Source organism: Lepidochelys kempii, chromosome 6, assembly GCF_965140265.1.
Source record: "Lepidochelys kempii isolate rLepKem1 chromosome 6, rLepKem1.hap2, whole genome shotgun sequence".
NCBI lineage: Eukaryota > Metazoa > Chordata > Testudines > Cheloniidae > Lepidochelys > Lepidochelys kempii.
The window spans coordinates 65,780,661-65,801,364 of NC_133261.1; the positions used below are offsets into that span (position 1 = coordinate 65,780,661).

A 20,704-nucleotide genomic window follows, 5' to 3' on the forward strand; every position below is an offset into this window, starting at 1 on the left:
GGGGAGAGGTGGCAGCCAGGAGGCGGGCAGGTGGAAAGAGTACATTTTTGGGAGAGGGAAGGAGTGGCAAGGGCAGGTGTTTTCTTGGGATAGAGAGCTCTATTAGGAGACCTTCAGGAAGCCAGGTGGGGCAGCACCCATTGTTCATAGGGAGAGAGGACATGCAGTCCAAGGAAATCAGGATGTGTGTTGATGGGAGAAGAGCTGCAGACTAACATGCTCTGGAGCTCTGGAGAAGAGCTCCAGACTCTGGAGATGAGTCTGTTAAGATCTTAACGCTCTGTTGTGTGAATACCTGTTTCTGAATTTCGGGTGCCTCAGGGATCTGAAATAAAGTGGCTTGTTAAGGTATGGTTTGTATACATGCTTATGGCATTGCTGGAAGTGTGGAGTACAGCTCCCTCTAATCTAAGGCTCCAGCATTTTTGCTGCCCACTGTACTGAAGTCCAGGGCCAGATTAACCATTAGACCTAAGACTAGGGCCTCTGACTCTGGAGTCACAGTGACATAATCATATAGAGCCTGGAGCTCCCAAGGAACAAACTACATGGAATTGGGTCTGCCGCAGGACTTAGATGGGAGATTTTCAAGGAAAATCCCAGATTCTGTAGCAACTGGTCTTTGTGAACTGGTAACTGGCACTCTTCCTTCTGAGTCAGTACTGAACCAGTGCCCTAGCCCCGTGTTAGTGAGCAGCCATGTCTACACTAGGGCTGTGTTATTAGAACATGTTAGCTAACACAATCTAAGAACACCCCTTTAAATCCTAGTCTAGACAAAGCCTAAGACTCATTAGGGTTAAATGATGGTGGTTAAAAAGTTGATAGCCGTCTGGAGCCCTGTCCACACTAGCGGAGTGCTAGTTGTTACCACAGTGGAGATGAACTGATGGTAGCAATGGGGAAATTTGGGGCAGGGGAGGCTAGCATAGACATAGCTTTTTGCTGGAGGTGCTGTCTTTCAGAGGAGATGCAACCCTGAAGTCCTAACTCGTTGGGGATATTAAGGATCCCCCAGCACTTTTTGAAAGTAAGGGATACTAATACAGAGTTCTGGCCAAATCCTAACTCACATTCTGCCTCCTCGAATTCCCACAGACATTTCTATTGGGTATAATATTCTTCATTTGCTGGCCCCAACTATTGTGCGGTGTAACTGCATGCTGTATTCCACTCGAGAGGTGGACGCTCGATATAAATGCATACAGTGTATTGAGACATTTCTGGCTATAAGGTGCCATGCAACTGTTGTTATTTTTCTCCCAGGGTTCCTGAAAAGGAGCTGGTTCCTGGGATTATCAGACAAGGAGGACAGTGCCTGGAGTCTTGGGGCCAGGACACAGCAGGAAATTCTGTGGCTGGTGTGGGAGGCTGCAAAGGGACAGTGAGCAATCCCCCTGTCAGCCAGGTGAGGCAGGCTTGAATTTGGCTCTTTACTCCTGCTTGCTGCTTTTTAGCAGCTTTGACACAGTGGTACTGGGAGGATAAATGTTTAGGAAAGGTGTGTGTGTGTGATCTTTGGAATATCTGAGACCCTCGGCAGTGTGTCCTGACAGACAACAGTAGCCACTTCTGCACAGCCTTATAATAAGTTACAGTCTTTCTGCTGTAGGGGGTGGACAACATGCGAGTCAGAGTTTGACAATATGGCCCACAATCAAACCGCTCAGATTAAGCTGAAGCATTGCATGCTGGGACTTGTGTTCTCCACTGGCCACATTTCTGTTTCCAAGCTGGGGTGGCCTCAGGCGTCTCCATTTTATGCAAACTTGATGTGGGCTTTGGGCTTCGTGGCAAATTGTAACCATGGCCTTCAGTTTGACAAAGTTTGGGTGCTCCTGATCTACTGTATTAGATATTGATTCAGTGAGATGGACATTAATGAACATATACAGATTCACAGGCAATGCTCCATTAACCCTTGAGTGCTACAGTGAGCACTCAGGAGTTGAGCTACTTCTCATTCTCTCTGCCTATCTCATCCTTATAGTGTGAATTACCATAGTATCCAGGCACTGAAATACAGTAAAGAAGGGACACATTATTCCTGCTAAAGGTGAGCTGCACTAGGGTTCATGCATTATACTGGAGTATTTGGCCTGAGTCCATGGGAGCATACAGACACCACTTTCTGAGCACAATACAAACATTCACAGGATTTTGAAGTGGTTAATATACTCTTAACTGGCACAGATGCTGGTGGAAATTGAAATCTTTGCTATAATTACTGGAAGAATATATTTAAATACTTATTCAGGAAAGAAAGTCTGCACTTAAATAAAAATGTTGAAAGTACTTTTTAAAACAGTATTTGTAAGGGGCAGTGTCTGGTTAAAAAGCAGTTTTTAAAGAAACCTCATTTCTTTATGTTACTAATAAGACTGAACATAAATAAAACGTAAATAATTTTCCAATGCTAGCAATTGCAGCTCTGCTACCAAGTGGCATGCTACCAGAGCCATCATAGATTCTCCCCCCACTACCCCAGAATCTGTGTGGATCTGCAGGGTGTGCTTTGCAGCCCCACAGCTTATTCCATGGAAGGGGACAAACCAAAAAAAAAAGGACTTTTCCAAAAGCTACATTCTGGATCAAATTTGACCCAACACTGTCCTCTTTAAATAAAATCATACCAAAGTGCAATCCTAATCTGAGAAGTGATTTAGTAAAACAGCATTCTGGGTTATGAGAAAAAGATGTGTGGGTTGTTTCCTAGCTGCCAGCCCTGCAAACTCCACCTGGGGTCTGAAAGTCATGCACGTCACCACATGTAACGGAGATTCTCTAAGCCAGAATCTGTCCTTGATGGATTTGCTCAGGTGTAATTTGAGGGGAGAATTTGGCTCTGCAGTTGGAGTTTAGCTAATAACTCTGTTGATGATGGGTGAGCCAGAATAGAACTCAGGTCCTGCTCCTGAAGTTGTGTTGGCTCCACAGAGCTAACAAAATGTAAGACATAGGGGGAGAGAATACTTGTCACTAAAAGTCAGCAAATAATACTTAGAGGGAAAAGATCTGTTAAGTAAGAAGATGCCATTTTTACAGTGGCTTTTCTGAATAAAGCCACACTTTATGGTAAGCAGCCAGGACCCCAGCTGCTGTAAATTGGCATAGTCCCTGTTACTTCAATGGGGGACTACATTACACCAGCCCAAGATTTTCTCATTTGACAGCCTTGCTACAGCAGGGAAGCAGCCTAAGTGAACAAAGGGTCCCAGTAAGCTATTTCATGCCAGCAAATGCTCATTCACATCTGTTATCTGTTGGGAACAAGTTTGCAGCCAGCATCCAACATGCCATTTAATCAGACTCACTGTGCCATTTCACTATTGTTTAAAGTCACTGAAATGTATTGCATTCGGTCCCTCTGCTGGGCCACTGTCCCAGTGAATAATAACCTTAATACTTGATGGGATGGGTGTCTGTCAAGTGGCATGATGGATCAATGCAATGGCTTATTTTCTATGGATGTGTGTGTGCTGTATGGAAGCGTGTGGGTTTAAATGTATGTGTTTTGCCTAATTTGATAAACTGTCTGTTATCCACATTGGACAATTGCTGTTGACTCCTGGGAGAAGTAGGCAGTGCATTTGCCTATTATGTAAAATAATCAGAAACTGTTGCCCATTACCTCAATTAGGAGACAGGGTCTTAGCTGCTTTGCAGGCCAGTAGAACCCTGGTTACGTAAGGGTGCTGTGCAGGGAGACACTTGGAACCCAAGGATAATCTGACTATTGGAAGCCAGCTGGACAGGTTTTGAAGTTCACATGTCAGGGTTCCCCAAACCTGAACACAGACTTCAAAGCCTGGTGCCAGACCTGCCCAGGACCTGCCAGCTCAGTCCATGGGAGTCTCTTCTCTGGTAAGGACTGAGAGAGGACTACAGGATTTGGCTCATTTTTCTGTTATATCATTGCTACCATAATGATGGAATCTGTATCTTTTTGTTTTCTCCTCCAAAGGAGTGGGTCTTCAGTGACCCTTTAATTAGACAACAAGACAAGTGTCTCTCCATCACCTCCTTCTCCACCGGATCTCAGATCACACTGGAAGCATGCAATCAGAAAGACGGCAGACAGGTACTGTACCGCCTTCATAATGCTGTCACTGTCCTATGTTGGTATTAGTGTTGCCTAAAGACAAAGAATTGGCACTGGCAAGGTGACCATATAAACTAAAAGGTCTCTTCCATCTCTAGATTCTAGGATTCATCCCCCACATGTACATCTCTTGTCTTTCATAAACTCTGATGTGACCCTTCCCGTTACTAGGGATGGGATACAGATCACATTGCTCTGAGATACCCAAGGGAAGTGGTGAATGCGTCGTCATTTACTTATTTAGAAATATGTAAAATGTGCTTATCACTCAAAGCTGACCTCGCCTCTTGGGGTGGGGAGACAGGTGCCTCACACAGCCAGGACCAAATTGGGTTTGAGGCCTGAGTTGTTAACTGGAATGGACAAAGCACAAGAGGGGAACGATCCTGCACTTCTAGAAAATGAATGGGACTTACTAGGGCTCTTCTATTCCTGACTTCTGTGCTTCCCTCAGCAGCAAGGGAGAACAAGCATTGCATCATCCAAGGCTGTGCTGGCATCTTTGCTAAGGTACCTATTGCCTTGGTAGCTCAGAGGCATGAAGCTGCATAGCCTATGACCAGTCCACAGCACCATCTGCTGTAAAGTACTACACGTGTCGAATTTAGCCCTTGCCAAAAGGAAAGTGATTTTAAAAGCATTCAGCCAGGCCCATCTATGGGAAATTCAGCCAGGCCCATCTATGGGAACCAGGAGCATAGATGTCTCCAGAGCGTTGGTTAATGCAGGAGTCTCTCGAAGAGCGGTCACTGTGAATATGCTGGGACAACTCTCACTGTCAAAATTAACCCTGCAAGGATAACCCAAGAGGGCTGTACTTTCCTGGGTCTTTCCCCCTCTGGGCGACCACATGTATCCCGAGCTGCATAATTAGGTCACTCAGCTCTCTGTAAGTGCCTTCCTGAGTCCTCCTCCCAGTCGCAGAGAGGATCCTTGCAGCTGCCAAGATCATCAACTGCCCCCTCCTCCAGGGAGGGGAGAACCGGGGGAGCAGTGGGGCCTAGCACCCTAACAATGGCAATATTGTGGGGGCTGATCTATGTTTCCCTCCCCACAGTATTTCCGCTGTACCTAGGGAGAGTGCAAGACAGGGCAGCCCAGGCCTTGCTCCTCCTCCAGCTCACCCCCCTCTCCTTGGCTCCAGGAAGAGGGGACTGGAGCTGGGCTGGGTGAAGAACAGCAGCAGGGTGGAGCTGCATCATTTCGGGGCGGTGGGGTATGGGGGAAGGCTGTTTCCACACCAGGGTTAAATCTGGGGCAAGGAGCAGGATGTCAGGTGTTCGTGGTGCCCGGGATGAGGCAGCAGGGACCGTTCTGCCACAGCCACCCTAACCACCTGCTTCCTCTGCCACGTGTCTCCGAGGCCAAGATGAGTGCCTGCCCTGCCACCCTCCCCCACCCCTGCAGCTGCCTTTGAACCACTCATCTGCAGCTGCGAAGCCCAGATCCTGAGAAGTCCAAATCTCTTCCTCCCCATTCACCATAGCCCTGTGCTGAGGGCACTAACAGAGAACATGTTCCTTGAGGCTCACCCTCAGACACCTTCAGTGGTGTACATCTCCCTGTTCCTACCATCTTCTCCCAAGACATTATTTGTATTGTCTAGGACCATCCCCATCAACTCTAGAGAGCAACTGAGTTCTCTTGCTTTGCTCCTTCCCCTCTCACAAAGTACCTCAATTCTCTTTCCTCTACTCTGCCCCTCCCACCTCTCCCCACTTACAGGGGGTCAGAGTGCCGCTGCTGAGCCTGGGGCCACAGAGCCCACCCCCAGCTCTCCTCCTTGTTTGGATGGCAGGACACTTGATGCCCAAGTTGCACCCTTCTTGTCCTGGACTTCTGGACAACAGGATTTTTCCCAGCCTTCTGGGAACTATATTTGAACCTAGTGGTGGCCAATATAATGCATACCTTTCAATACAGCCCCCAGCCTTGAGTATGTTAGCGGACATGGGAGTGCAGTAGAGTGACTTTGCTCAGTGCATCTTTCCCATCTCATTCTGCTCTTTAGTGCTTACAGCACTGAAAAGTTATCAGGTAGCTGACAGCTGGAAACTGAGTTAGGAACAGGGTGACCAGATGTCCCGATTTTATAGGGACAGTCCCGACTTTTGGGTCTTTTTCTTATATAGCCTCCTGTTACCCCCCATCCCCTGTCCCGATTTTTCACACTTGCTGTCTGGTCACCCGAGTTAGGAAGGCGTGGAGAGAAGCCCACTCTGCCATATCTCTGTTCCCAGACACTCTCCTTGTTAGCCCAGACTTTCGCTCACACATGAATCACCTGGTAGCTGCCAGCTTCAGTTTCCACTTGATCTGGGAGCTGGGAGAGACAGTTCCAGTCCCCAAAATGAAGTTGAGGCATTGTCTCAAATGGAAAAGGGGGAGCGTGCGGATGGGCAGAGAGGGTGTGGGGAAGGGAGGATCCTGCTAGTTAAAGATCAACATCAATATTAATAGCAGTGGTTGCCAGACCTATGGGTGTGGTTACACAATACCCTTTGTCATCCCAGGACATGCAGCCAGCTTGGACACTGCTAGTAGAGAGAGCTCCAGCTGCAAGAATCCTGATCTGGAATATGAATCCCCAAAAATTCAGAGCTGTTTGGATCTAGGGTTTACCATTAGCCCAATATATAGAGATGGGCCCAGATTCAAAATCTAGATCCAGGGTTGGATTCAGGCCCATGTATCCCATCCCCTCCCCCACAAAATTCAGGAGTGTTTGGAACTCGAGTTTTGGTTCATCCCCATATTTAATTATTTGAAGCATTTAAACAAAATCCTTGTTAACAGACTGTCAGCAAAATCATCTGCTGGGTCAAGCCCTTGATTTGAGTCCAGCTTATCCACATAAGGTAATGGAAAGCAATGACTCACATCCTTAGCAGACTGGCTCCAAAGTTTGTGTTCGCATCTTTGTAATGAGACCACTATAAAACTGTCACATCAACACTCTGTAACTCACTCCAACGGCACAGTGAATCCACGGGTGTTCGTGTGCACTGATTTTTCACTTCTGGGGAGAGGAGCCCATGTGCCTCTCTGCCGCAGAGAGGACGCTTGCCCTGCAGGGCTAGGGAAGCAGGCAGAGGTGGCAGAAGCTCGCTTTGAATGGGGGAGGGGGGGGGGTAGCCTGAAGTTTGGGACAGAGTATGCACTGAGGAGCCTGTGGTCAAGGTGCAGATAGAGCTTGGGCAGTGGCAAGTGCTCTGGCAGCTGCAGAAAGTCAGAACAGAAAGGTGAGCAACTGTTTCATTCAGTAGCCAAGCCAGAGTAGACTGTGTCACAACACTGGGAGCCTTGCTCTGTTACTGAAAGACAGTTTGATTTGACTGGTTTCAGAGTAGCAGCCGTGTTAGTCTGTATCCACAAAAAGAACAGGAGTACTTGTGACACCTTAGAGACTAACAAATGTATTTGAGCATAAGCTTTCGTGGGCTAAAACCCACCTCATCGGATGCATGCAGTGGATTTGATTTGATGTTCAGAAAGAGAATAAAGGCTTGCAAGCTGTGGGCCAGTCGGATCATTCAAAGACTGTTGTTTTTGCCAGAAAGGCAAGCAACAGTTTAACTTGCGAGCCACATCAAAATAGGCTTTGTAAAAACAAATTACTGAGTCAGAATAAGTCCATGTACATATATGCAGGAAAGCACTTGATGGAGAGATCAGAGAATGACCCAAGTCTAAAAGCATTCCAGCCCCATCAGGCTATTCTGTACTGGGCTAAAGGAGACCAGGAACAACATATATTTGGCAAAGCCATGATCACTGAACAGGAACAGCTGGTTGCTGGCAGCACTAATGGAGAGCTAGCCAAGTGCTATTCTTTATGATCAGAACTAGATTTCAAACCAGATGGACATTATCCATAATGATATTTAGATGTTAGCATTTCTACTTGAATGTCAGATAAATTATTACATAGTCTCAGACTGGTGGTGGACGTGGCATTTTAATTTGTAATAAAGTGAGGACAAATATAAGACCAAGTGAGAGTCAGACACTAAAAACAAGAGAATAGAATTGAGAAAACCTGGCATAATATTCCAAGACAGAACAAAGAGAAATCCCATTAGACAAAAGTATTTCATTGTAATTTACCTGAGAGAATGAGACCCCAGCCTGAAAATTAGGACAGTCGCGTTTTTTGAGGGACGACCAAATCTGAAGCCATAGCTGTCTGCCTTTTTCCCCAGCTTGCTGCTCAATGATGCATATTATCTGAGATAAAGACAAATGGAACTATGTGCAGACAATCAAAAAACAGAGTGAAAACCTTACAGTTTTGTAGGTGTCTGAGCCAGCGTCTTGACAGTAATAGCCAAGTAAAATGTTCCTTCAGTATACCACAGCTTGAAAGCAATTTTCAGGAGACATGAGATTTTCTCAGCTCCGATTTCCTTTTCGTTTCAGTTTTGTGAATTTCAGAGCTCACAGGGAGAGTGACAGCACTTGTTAGATTCTGGCCTAGTGCTCCAACTGCCATACAAGCTTTCCTATCAAACACCTCTGTTTACGCACAATCTTCTGTGAAAGATCTCCTCTGATTCCAGTCCTAGGCTCCCTGCAGCTCTGCAAATGCACCTCAGTCATGACCTGCAGTACCCTCTATCTCAGAGCTGGCTCATGGGCAGCCGTGCTTAGAAGTCAGAGCCAGAGCCCACAGTCATAAGATAGGAGTCAAAAGTCAGCCGAGTCAGGACACCGGAAGGTCAGAAGCAGGAGATAAACTAGAAGTCAGGAGCCACAAGTCAGATGCCAGGAAATCCAAGCTAGCGGAGCAGAAGCAGATGGTAGCAGGAGTGGGTAGTACGAGACTCACAGACCAGAGGGGAGCCCAGTTGTTCAGACAGCTTCCTGTTCTTGCTGCGGGCTTAAGTAGGGCCAGCAGGCCAATCTGTCACTCTGGGACTCTGCCAATCGGGCGTCAGGGGTGGACCCTCACACTGGGACTGGGCTTCCGGGGTCTCAGGTAAGCTGCTGCCAGGTAGATGGTTGGAGCATGGCTGCTTCCATGAACCTTGCAGACCCAGGTATGAGGCCTGTGGGTCATAACACCCGGCTATTCCAATTATCAGCTTCACCTACTGTACCTCAGTCCTGTGTCTGGTCTACACCTAAACCCTAAGTTAACCTAGCTTTGCCACTCAGGGATGTGAACAATTCAGTCCCCTAAGAGCTGAAGTCAAGCTGACCTAAGCCCCAGTGTAGACACTACTAGGTCAATACCTGTGCTGCTGTAGTGTTTCTAGTGTAAACATACCCCTAATATATAACACCCTGCTGTTCTACTCTTACTTCTTACCTGACTCGGCTGCTGCCAGTAGCTTCCTAGGTTTACTGAGCTATTTTTAGTCACTTGCAAAAATTCCAGACCCGCTAAGACCCATGATTTGCCTGTAAAATTATTTGGACTGACAGAAGTTAAAAACCAACTTGTGCTCACACTGAAAAATTATAGTACTGTTATACCTTGGGCTATATTTTACACTATCAGAGTGGAAGGACTGAATGACTTTTCCTTCAATATTATAGTAATAATATTTGCAAGACAAGGTGGATGAGGTAATAGCTTTTATTAGACCCACTTCTGTTTGTGAAAGAGACAAGCTTTTGAGCTCTGTGTGGCTCAAAAGCTTGTCTCTCTCAACATCAGAAGTGGGTCTCATAAAAGATACTATCTCACCCACCTTGTGTCTCTAATATCCTGGGGGGACCTATTTAGCTACAACACTGCAAAGAGTAATGATATTTGGCACTTACAGCACCTTCATTCATATATTGCAAAGCACTTTAGTGCACAGTAGGGCTAGTGGGACAGTTTCAAAATTTTGATGAGATTTTGATGGGTAAAAAAAGAGATAAAATATTTGTGAAAATCATGACATGTTGTCCAACCAGTTCTAGGGGGTAATCTGTATTATCTCCTTTTGACAGAAAGAGAGGCAGAGGTACAGAGAGATTCAGACCAAAACTTTTTGAAAGCTTGGCAAGCCCAAAGAGTCATTTCAGAACTGGTAACCCAAAATCTTGAGCTGGCACAAAGTGTATTTTCACTCCATGCATCTGAAGAAGTGGGTTTTTTATGCACGGAAGCTTATGTCCAAATAAATGTTAGTCTTTAAGGTGCCACCGGACTCCTTGTTGTTTTTGTGGATCTACCCCTTGATATTTGAAAGTATGTGTTGTTTCCTCTTAGCCTCAATCTCTCATTACATGTCTCTTTGCTTCAACAGGGAGTTCTTTGGGACGGGCTGCACCTTCCTGTCTGGCTGGAAAGTGCCTAGTACGTTGTGGTTGTACCATAAATAAATAATAGTAATAACATGGGTTTGAGAGCTCCACCAGGATTCTCTGCCATTCATTTACTCAGAGATGGCTGATTTCAGCAGCTACATTGAATGGAGCGCTCCAGACTGTTGGGATTTTCCTGTCTCCCTCTTCTCAGTCAAGCAGATGGCCCAGTTAGGACACAAGGTTTGAGTGCTCAGTAGGCTGACAGCCTGGGGATCTGAAGAGGATGTTTGGCCTGACTGCCTGATTGATGCAAGAAAAGGGGGACAGCCTGTCAGGCTGGCTTGAAAGGTCTGGAGCAATTGCAGACGCACCATATTCAGGGAGCAAATATCCCTAGAGAAGCTGTCAGACTTGCCTCCCCTTTTAGATTAATGTTAGAACTCTATAGGCCTTGGGTCATTCATGGGTAACTGACCCAGTGAACAGTTTTTAGGTTGCCACATATTGCAGGTATTAGGCTCCCAGCCACATTCAGTGAAAATCCAGTGGTTAAAGTTTATATCAACTCGCTAACACAGCATTTCATTACGGCACTATTTATAATTCCTACCGCAACAGTGTCCGGGTGGCTCCTCATTGTCTTCTTGCTTATCTATACACTGATTATTATTCTCGCATGACAGAGCAATTGTGCAATGTAGGGTCTTCTCCGCTCAGTCCAGTTAGACCTGAAACAGCCTGGACGTGATTTTACAAATATTAATCCTCAGCTTGCCACTGTTACCAGCTCTGACTGAGGGGTCTCCTGCTGGGGGACTGGCCTTTGCTTCACTGGGAAGAAGTCAACATGATCAGGGAGGGTGCTAGGAGGGCCAGAAATATGGTGGGGGTGGAATTATAACCCTTCCTGAAGCACAAAATGGAGCTTACAGTGCCATCAACACCTGCTGCCTCCTAGGACCCAAAATCCACGTTCCAGGTTAGGCTGGCTATCACCTGGCAGAGGCCCACTGTGTAGAGAGCCAGGGAGGAAGTAAACCACAGAAAGCAGACACCATCATGAAGGACTGGGAGAAGGGTACACCTGCTCCTGGGAATCCCCAAGAGCACATATTGTGCCTGCCCTCATTTCGGTAATACCTCTGCATGTGAAGGCCTTCTCTCCACCTTGCATCTCCCCTGTGGATGCCTTTCCTCGTATGTGCTATGGCTTCCTGTATTAGCAATTGCTGCTGTGAAGGAGAAGGCTGCAGTTTACCATGCCTTGAATATTAGAGATCTGTGACCATGGCAATTAGCAAGGGACATTTTCCTTCCTCTTCCACCCAGGAGAAACCTGGCCCCATCGGAGATTCTGTGTCATGTGATTTCTCCAGATTAGAGATCCACTGATCTGTGAGCCTCTGTGCGCTGAGCAGATGCCAGCCACTCCGTCTTCAGCAATGGCCTGCAGCAACAGCAGCAGCAGGAGGACACACAGTGAGCGTTCAGCACCACACATTTCTTCCTGCTAATAAACTACACCAAACAAATGAACTTCTCAGTTAATTGCACAACCTGAAAACCCAGCAGTTGTTTCAGAGTCATCCTGAATCTCTCAGTGCAGTAGAAAGTGGTAGGTCAGTTGTGGGGGGAGGAAGTACAGGCGTGGGATTTGGCTGTAGGAATTTTATGCAGGTAGCAGTTTGTGTGTTGACAGTTATAAGCGGAAGTTGTTGGTTCTTTTCCCTAGATGACGTAAAAACAGTGGTTTTGATCTCATTAATTTTGCCCCATACAGGCCTGGAGTTTTTATGCCCCCCTCCTCCCCTCATATTCAGGAGGAAGCAGTAAAGTGGCTAGAGACTCACTAGGCTTCACTTAAAATCTCTTATCTGATCACTCGAGGCCCCACAAGAATTATAAGAACAATCACAGGCTGTGGAGTTTGAGTGGGCTGCCCAGCTGTGGCCTGATCGCTTTTTGGCTGAGCCAAACCTGAATGGCACTGCTGCCCCATGCAACAGGTCACAATGCCACTCACTCAAATTTGGCTTGACCACCCCTCCATCTGATGGACGAGCAGCTGGGCCAAACCTGAGTGGTGCAATGCCACCCATTCAAATTTGGAGGATGTATGTTTAGGGGCTCATGAACCTCAGGGTTTAGGCTGCTGGTAGGGAAAGAGGGCGCCTGAGAGGGGAAGAGGAGGGTCAGGCACAGGGACAAATCTATCCCCCCCACCCCGGCACACTTTAAATGGTGCTCTACAGCCCCTGAGAACAACCTTGTGTTGGGGCAGCGCAGTTGGGCGTGATATCTCGGATAGATAGATGAGTAAAGGTACAGGGAGAGGGTGAAAACTGAGTGTTTGGGGGGAATCTCAAAAACCTTCACAGGAAACTACATGCAGCCTCAGGCTGTGGTCTTCCCAACTCTCATCCACCAAGCACCATTTGGCCTGGTTAGCACTTGGAGGGGAGCCTCCTATGTATACATAGGAACACCTGTGTATTGTGGGAAGCGATGCTGATGACTCAGTAGAAAGCACTCTTCCCTAGGCCCTGTCTATGCTGGGTGAAAATGCAGGTGCAGCCCGTCCCAAAGAACTCACTGTTGAAGCAAAGAGGCAAGTAATGAGAGATTGGGGCTAAGAGGAAACAACACATACTTTCAAGTATCAAGGGGTAGATCCACAAAAACAACAAGGAGTCTGGTGGCACCTTAAAGACTAACATTTATTTGGACATAAGCTTCCATGCGTAAAAAACCTGCTTCTTCAGATGCATGGAGTGAAAATTACAGATGCAGGCATTATTATACTGACACGCGAAGAGAAGGGAGTTACCTCACAAGTGGAGAGCCAGTGCTGACAGGGTCAATGCAATCAGGGTGGATGTAGTTCACTCCCAATAATTGCTGAGGAGGTGTCCATTCCAGGAGAGGCAAAATTGCTTTTGTAGTGAGCCAGCCACTCCCAGTCTCTATTCAAGCCCAAATTAATGGTGTTAAATTTGCAAATGAATTTTAGTTTTGCAGTTTCTCTTTAAAGTCTATTCCTGAAGTTTTTTTGTTCAAGTATGTATGGCTACTTTTAAATCTGTTACAGAATGTCCAGGGAGATTGAAGTGTTCTCCTACTGGCTTTTGTATGTTACCATTCCTGATGTCTGATTTGTGTCCATTTATTCTTTTACATAGAGACTGTCCGGTTTGGCCAATGTACATGGCAGAGGGGCATTGCTGGCACATGATGGCATATATCACATTGGTAGATGTGCAGGTGAATGAGTCCCTGATGGTGTGGCTGATGTGGCTGGGTCCTCTGATGGTGTCGCTAGAGTAGATATGGGGACAGAGTAGGCAATGAGGTTTGTTACAGGGAGGTTCCTGGGTTAGTGTTTCTGTGGTGTGGTGTGTAGTTGCTGGTGAGTATTTGCTTCAGGTTGAGGAGCTGTCTGTAAGCGAGGACTGGCCTGCCTCCCAAGGTCTCTGAGAGTGAGGGATCATTTTCCAGGATAGGTTGATGAGGTGCTATAACAAATTTAAAAGTAGCCATACTTGAACAAAAACCTTCAGAAACAGACTTCAAAGAGAAACTGCAGAACTAAAATTCATTTGCAAATTTAACACCATTAATTTGGGCTTGAATAGAGACTGGGAGTGGCTGGCTCACTACAAAAGCAACTTTGCCTCTCCTGGAATGGACACCTCCTCAGCAATTATTGGGAGTGAACTACATCCTCCCTGATTGCATTGGCCCTGTCAGCACTGGTTCTCCACTTGTGAGGTAACTCCCTTCTCGTCGCGTGTCAGTATAATAATGCCTGCATCTGTAATTTTTACTCCATGCATCTGAAGAAGTGGGTTTTTTACCCACAAAAGCTTATGCCCAAATAAATCTGTTAGCCTTTAAGGTGCCACCGGACTCCTAATACATACTTTGACCTTTCAGTGTAAGCATCACAACCACAGTGGGCCACCAAGAGAATTCTTTGTGGGTGGAGACCTTGCGGATGAGCCCAGGAACGTTGCTCCATGCATGGCAGAAGGCATAGAGGCATTTATTGAGATGCTGACAACGTGGCAGTCAGGGTGGAAATGCTGGCAGAGTGGAGGAATGCTGGGGCAGCATGAAGTGAGATCAGCTTGGATAAGTAGGGAGGGGCAGAGTTATAAAGAGCTTTCTAGGTGGTGATAAAAAGTTTGAATTTGATGTGCTAGCGGGTAAGGAGCCAGTGGTGGGCTTTAAAGAGGGCAGTGACATGATCAGATCAATGGGCAAGCAGATGATGACTTGCTGTGGCATTTTATATGGAGTGGAGAAAGGCAAAGTAGGCTTTGGGGAAGGCAGAGACAGAGATGTTGCTGTAACTAAGATGAGATATAATGAAGGCCTGGATCAGAGATTTAGCTGTGTGAATGGAAAGAAAATGATGGGTCTTGTCGGTACCGAGGAGGAGGAAGCAACATGATTTGGACGTAACCCAGATGCAAGGGAAAGGGAGCAGCCAAAAATACCCCAGGTCATAGGCGGGAGTCAGAGGGAGGGTGGTGATGTTGCAACAGTGACAGAGGAGGTAGAAGTGGACAGAGTTTGGGAAAGAAGATAAGGAATCTGGCTTCTCCCATGTTAAATTCAAGCCGACAAAATCTTCCAGAGGAGATGTGGGATGGGATGGAAGGGGCCTGGCTAGGACTGGAGAGATAGATTTGTGAATTGTCTTCAGAAATTAGACAGAGGAAAGAAAGGTTCTTACTTTGAAGTGACAGTTTGACTTTAAGGCAGCTCCATTGGCTTTTAAAGCCCTTAATGGAAAAGGGACTTGGCTATATCTGAGACTTCTTCCTTGAGCTGCTGCTTCATGGCAATCTGCATTGTTCGGACCCGACTCACCTTTCAGCTTTCCCCATCCTGCATTGGCTCAGCAAGGTGAAGGGCTGTTTGCAGAGGTGGTTCTGAGGGTGTGGAATTCCTGCCCTTGCTGCCTCTGCCTGGGCCTGTCCTTCCCCATGGCACTAAACAGTGATAGAACAAACACTCCCCTGCAAAACAAAGTATTCAAATGTAGGGCCAGGTTGCAGCCAGCCCCCTTTTAATACCACTTTGGCTTTCTAATATCATAGTTGGTTTTATATGGTATGTTTTATGCCATTGTAATTATTATGTGTGCCAGATTCTGCTGTGTTACAGCAGTGTAACCTCAGAGCAGCCCTAGTTTACACTAAGGTAAGCGTGAGCAGGATTTGGCCTGCACCCTGCAGCAGAGGGATTCTCCGTGGGCCAGCAGGTGCCTAGAGATGCAGATAAGGAAATTAGGAACATAACCCGCTTAGGTTCCCTTGAAAATCCCACTAGGTGTCTATGTGCATCGTTAGGCTCCTAAATACCCGTGAAAACCTGTCCCTATAAGTACAGGTGAACTCCTATCAGCCAAACCCTGATTATGGAAAATACAGAGGATCCCAGATTTTGGAAAAGTCACCACAAACCAGAATTCCAATTTCCTGAAGTTCCACTATGTCCCCCCGCCAATTGTTCCAAACCCTGCCTCCTGTTTCAAGCTGGGAGGAGCAGCCTCCATGGTGAAAGTAGGGGGAGCCTTTCATCTCACTACATTGTTTCTTCTTTCTCCTCCCTTCTTCCCACCCCTTCTCTCAGAAATGGAAGATGAAAGGCAGTTTCATTCAGCACTTTGTCAGCGGCCTCTGTCTGGAAAACCAGTCCAGCAGGGTGGTGACCAACCCATGCCAATCGGATAGATCCGGCCAACAGTGGGAGCTGCTACAAGCCACATGATGGTAGCCCGGAAACTTCTCTCTTTCTTTTTGCATGAGACTTGGGGAATGGAAGGGGTTAGGGTGGGGAGTAAAGGTTTATTATTTCTAACGCTAATGTTTCGATTGTGATCATCAGCAAGTCACCATTTCAGCTGAACATTCACTGCTTTTGAACTTTTAAGGAAGAAGTTAGGGGAGGGGGGATAAGAAGTGGCACTGAAATTGATCCATCTGTTTCTTCTTTGCGGTGACTGACATCCTCATACAACAGCAATCAAAGGTAAGAGAGGGCACAACCCAATAGCCGAATAGAGCTCGGAGCAACAAGTACTGAGTAACAGCTCTCTCCTTTCTTTGCATTGAACTTTATGATTTTCAGTCCTGTGGATTCCATGTAACCAGTGGTCTTGACAATGCTTCTACAAACTCTTGGTGGCTCCTGGGCTCCACTGACTTTCCTCTATAACATCTTGTGTTATTTGTGTGTGTTGTCTCGAACTGCTGCAATGAGGTTGCTTTGTGGGAAATGCAACATAACTAATGCATGGGTTGGGAGATGGGCAGTGGATCTGAGGGGCAGGGACTGTGTTGGGACAGGGCCTAGCACACTGGGGCATCATTCTTGGTTGGTCAGTCTGCAGACACTGCCATTGTACACATAATTTGTAGTATGGATGGAGAATGGGCCGAGGAGGGGTAATGGATGCAGGGGGGGAAGGTTTGTATTTGTGCAGTGTTCCACTGGATCATGTCAATGTCATTCCTTCCAGAGTTTCTTTTTACAGCTTCCCATTTCCTATGGGAAATAGCCATGATGGTCAGGAAGGCTTCTGTGGTGAGATCTTAGAGAGGCCAAATACCATTGCTGTAGGTGGTAATCCAAACCCAACTCTCATTAACCAGTCAGATTGGTGTGCTTCATATGACGGAGTCCTAGAATAGGATGCAAGCTTATTATGAAATGCCAGTATCTGTATAACAGCCCCTGCTCTTGTACCCTACACCCAGGGAACCGGAGAAATAGCCAGGCTTTAGTTTGTGCATTTCCTTCCTCCCCCAGTGTTACTCTGCTATGAGTTGACCTGACATTCAGAAAATGACTGGCTAAATTCTGGGATATAGGAGGTTGCTGGAGGTTACTCTGAGACTGATAGATCTGATGCTACAACCGCTAGGAAATGTCCATTAAGCCCCACCCCGAAGGCATTCCACGGCACTGCACTGACAGCGTGTGTTGGTGTATTCGGTGATGACAGGCCAAGCAATGTGGAGGGAGCCAATATCGCTCCCTTCTGCCTTTCCTCAGCTGGGATGCACTAACACAGAGAGAGTGCAATCCCCTGGGTAATTACTGTGTTCTAACTGGGGGTTATGCCAAAGGAGCGCAGTGAAATAGCAAAGAGTGTGTGTGTGTGGGTGCGCGCGCTGTCCATGTGAATACAGCCCGGGGTAGCAGCTCTCCTTTTACTAACCTTCACCCTCTCTCAAAGACAGGCAGCTAAAAGGTTTGAGGATTTTGCTGCTCTTCTTTCATTAGCTCTTCCCAGCCGAGAAGACCAGCTTTTCCCTCCAAAGGGTTAGTACTCACCCACCCACCTTCCCTTTTCTGAACCCACTCCCCATTCCATTAGTGCTCACACTAAGGCATTTCCTTGTGTTCTCTCTCACTTCTAAATGGGGATGCATACAGTCCAAGTGTTTGGTCACTCGCACCCCAACCCTTTTTGTTTTCATCCATGCATAGGTGGAGAGGGAGGGCAAGAATTCACCCTGCTGCTGTTGGCACAAAGGGGCTCTGATCACCAGAATCTGCCATTCCTAACCCTTCACTACCAGACAGACAAGGTGTGCCCGTAAAGGCCTCCAGTTCTTCTTTTACTTAAATGAATATGGTGTGGAAAGGCCTGGTACTGAGAATACTTGTGTATCCCAAGTTGTGAAGGCGTTAGCAGAGCTGAGCCTTTCTCTTTTTCATCCAGGAGACCAAAGGTCTCCTAAAGAAATAGCATCAGGATACAAATCCATACATTAAGAACTATCAGTCTGTGCTACATACCTGAAGTTATAAAAATAGGGGAAACGCTAAAAATCTAGTGAATTTTCCTTACTTATGCTGTTTGCTTTCTGTAAATAGAACAGCCAGTTTCACTTTCTGTTTCTAGTTAGTATCCCTTTTTGTTTTCTGGGAGCCCTCCAGTTGTGTGTCAGGTTTGAGTTTCCAGAGTTGCAGGAGGTGGTTTACATCTGGAAAAAAGCCAAAATTGTTTTAATTGACAAGCCTATTAAACCCTTTGTATTGCTGTTGGATTTTGTAATCCCCACAACCACCACTAGAACAGGGCAAATATAGCAAAACAATGAGCGTATTTCTTTAAATTCTAAACAGCTGTTTGCTTTGACCATATCTGTGTCTTCTTTTTAATTCTCTATTCACAAATGATTTAGTTGCACACTGGAGAATAGTAGCTCTTTGTACCTGTATCTGCATGTGAATAAGATTGCTGATATGAAAACAAGAGGATTCATCATTTGCTATTATTCTTCTGTTTAAAAAAAAAAAGTTTGTCATCCAGACAGGTGGCAGAATCCGTACCTGAGCAGTAGACAAAGCAGCAGGAGTCTGAACGTTTGGGTTCTTTTCTGGCTCTGCCAAAGTGTGTGACTTTGAGCAAGTCACTTAACCTCTCTACACTTCAGTTTCCCTATTTTAAAAATGGGGAAGAAATACAGAACCTATTTCATATGGGTGCCATGTGAATTAATTCATTAGTGTTCATAAAGTGCTTTAAGATTTTCAGATGACAGGTGCTCTAGAGGTGCAAAGTATTTATCCTTTATTAGCTCTTGTTTTGTTTTTCCAGCATATTGAAAACTGGAAGTCCTTGCTGGTTCAGGATAACATTCACTGGCTGATATTTCATTTCAGTGTAGCTAGTCATCTTAGTAATGTCCTTGGATGAATCTGATGAGTGATCTGCGTAGCGAATGAAAACTCAGGCGGCCATTCCCCACTCCCAGTTGGGGCAAGTTCCATTTGGTGCAGCACTACCTGTATGGGAGGAGGGAGTGCTGGGCAGAGTCCAGGGGTACTGCTGCCTTCTCCTCCTGTGTCCTGCAGAGATGCTTCAGTGCCATGCAAGTGCACATCAGAAGGATGAAGAAGAGCAAGGGCAAGGTCTTAGAGACAGAGAAAGAGAGAATGAATACAGGGAAAAAGAGGAAGAGCTAGGCATGTTCTTAGGATTTATGGGGCCCTATGCAGTATTATTAAACTGGTGCCCCTATGCTCCACTGAAGGAGGGCCCCAGCTGGCTCCAGTGTGACCCCAGTGTGTCGAGGGGGCACAGCCACCACCCCCACATATGGACCCCCAGAATCTCCCCCGCCCCTAGCCACTCCTGGCTCACCTTGAGCATTTTGACAGAAAGTACCAAGCAGTAACACCACCAACAATAATACAAGTGTGTGTGTGTGTGTGAGAGAGAGAGAGAGAGAACTAGTGCATGTGAGAGAGACAGAGAACCTGTGTGCGTGTGAGAGCGCGACTGTGTGTGGGGGAGTGCGAGACTGTGTGTGTGTGACAATCTGTATTGGGGGACTGTGACTGGTGAGAGGCAGAGTGCACGTGGGTGTGAGAGCCAGCCTGTGTGTGTGTTAGGGAAGTGTGAGAGACAGTGACCGCACTGTCACTTGAAGCCTCCCCCGCTCTCTCTCTCCCGCTCAGCCACCCGCCGCTGATTCCCGTGGAAGTTTCGCTCCCCGGCCCGGCCCCCACCGGAGAGCGAGCCGCGCAGGCAGGCGGGGTCCAGGGAGGGACTCCGCTCTGGGAGAGCCGGAAGCGGGAGCCCTCAGCCAAGCGGCTGAGAAGCAAGCGAGGGAGGGGGCGGGGAGAAGCCCGCCGGCTCAGCGCGGGGGGGGGGGGGGGGGCGGAGAAGAGAGGATACCAGCCGCGGCCCGCGAGGGGAATGGTGCTGCACGCAGCCGCGTGTGCCTAAGGGCGGCGCTGGGGCGAGGCAGCATCGGGAGAGGGGGCGGAGAGAACAGAGGGAGAGGAAATGAGAGCAAGGGGGAGAGGAAAACTGAAAGAGCGAGCGAACGTGGGACAGCCAGGCCCTCGGGAAAAAAGATAAAGTCCTTCGCATCCCAGCCACAGGCAGGAGGCGCTGCTTCAGGCAGTGGGGAGCAGGGAAGTCACTTACCTGGCTGACAAAACTAAAAGGAAGAAAGATTGAGAGGAAGTGGCTGGTAATTTCTTTGTGTGTTCAAATGCTTGTAGACTGCAGCTTTTTGTCAAAATATTGCCTAAGGAGACCCCCTGCGCTTCCCTATTTTCCCACCCTGCAGGTTAATATTCCTTGCTAGCAACTTATTCGTACCCCTGAGCGACCTAAGTTATGCCAACATAAGTGTTAGTTGCATCCGATGAAGTGAGCTGTAGCTCACGAAAGCTCATGCTCAAATAAATTGGTTAGTCTCTAAGGTGCCACAAGTCCTCCTTTTCTTTTTGCGAGTACAGACTAACACGGCTGCTACTCTGATAAGTGTTAGTGTGTCCATAGCCTTCCGCGTGAGACAGGGAGAGAAGCGCTGTCTTACTTGC

The 20,704-nt window shown here is 47.0% G+C and overlaps 1 protein-coding gene across 2 annotated transcripts in view; it reads left to right on the forward strand.

Annotated features, from left to right (window-relative positions):
• GALNT16 (polypeptide N-acetylgalactosaminyltransferase 16) overlaps positions 1 to 19,982 on the forward strand; it is a 125,807-nt gene extending 105,825 nt beyond the window's left edge. The window contains exons 13-16 of one of the 2 annotated variants that reach the window (XM_073348460.1): positions 1,267 to 1,408; positions 3,965 to 4,081; positions 15,986 to 16,125; positions 16,287 to 19,982. In XM_073348460.1, coding sequence (XP_073204561.1) covers positions 1,267 to 1,408; positions 3,965 to 4,081; positions 15,986 to 16,123 — 397 coding nt within the window. In that variant the 3' untranslated portion in view covers positions 16,124 to 16,125; positions 16,287 to 19,982. The remainder of the gene's footprint in view (positions 1 to 1,266; positions 1,409 to 3,964; positions 4,082 to 15,985; positions 16,126 to 16,286) is intronic. The other variant, XM_073348461.1, reaches the window with a different exon arrangement.
• The last annotated feature ends 722 nt before the right edge of the window (positions 19,983 to 20,704 follow it).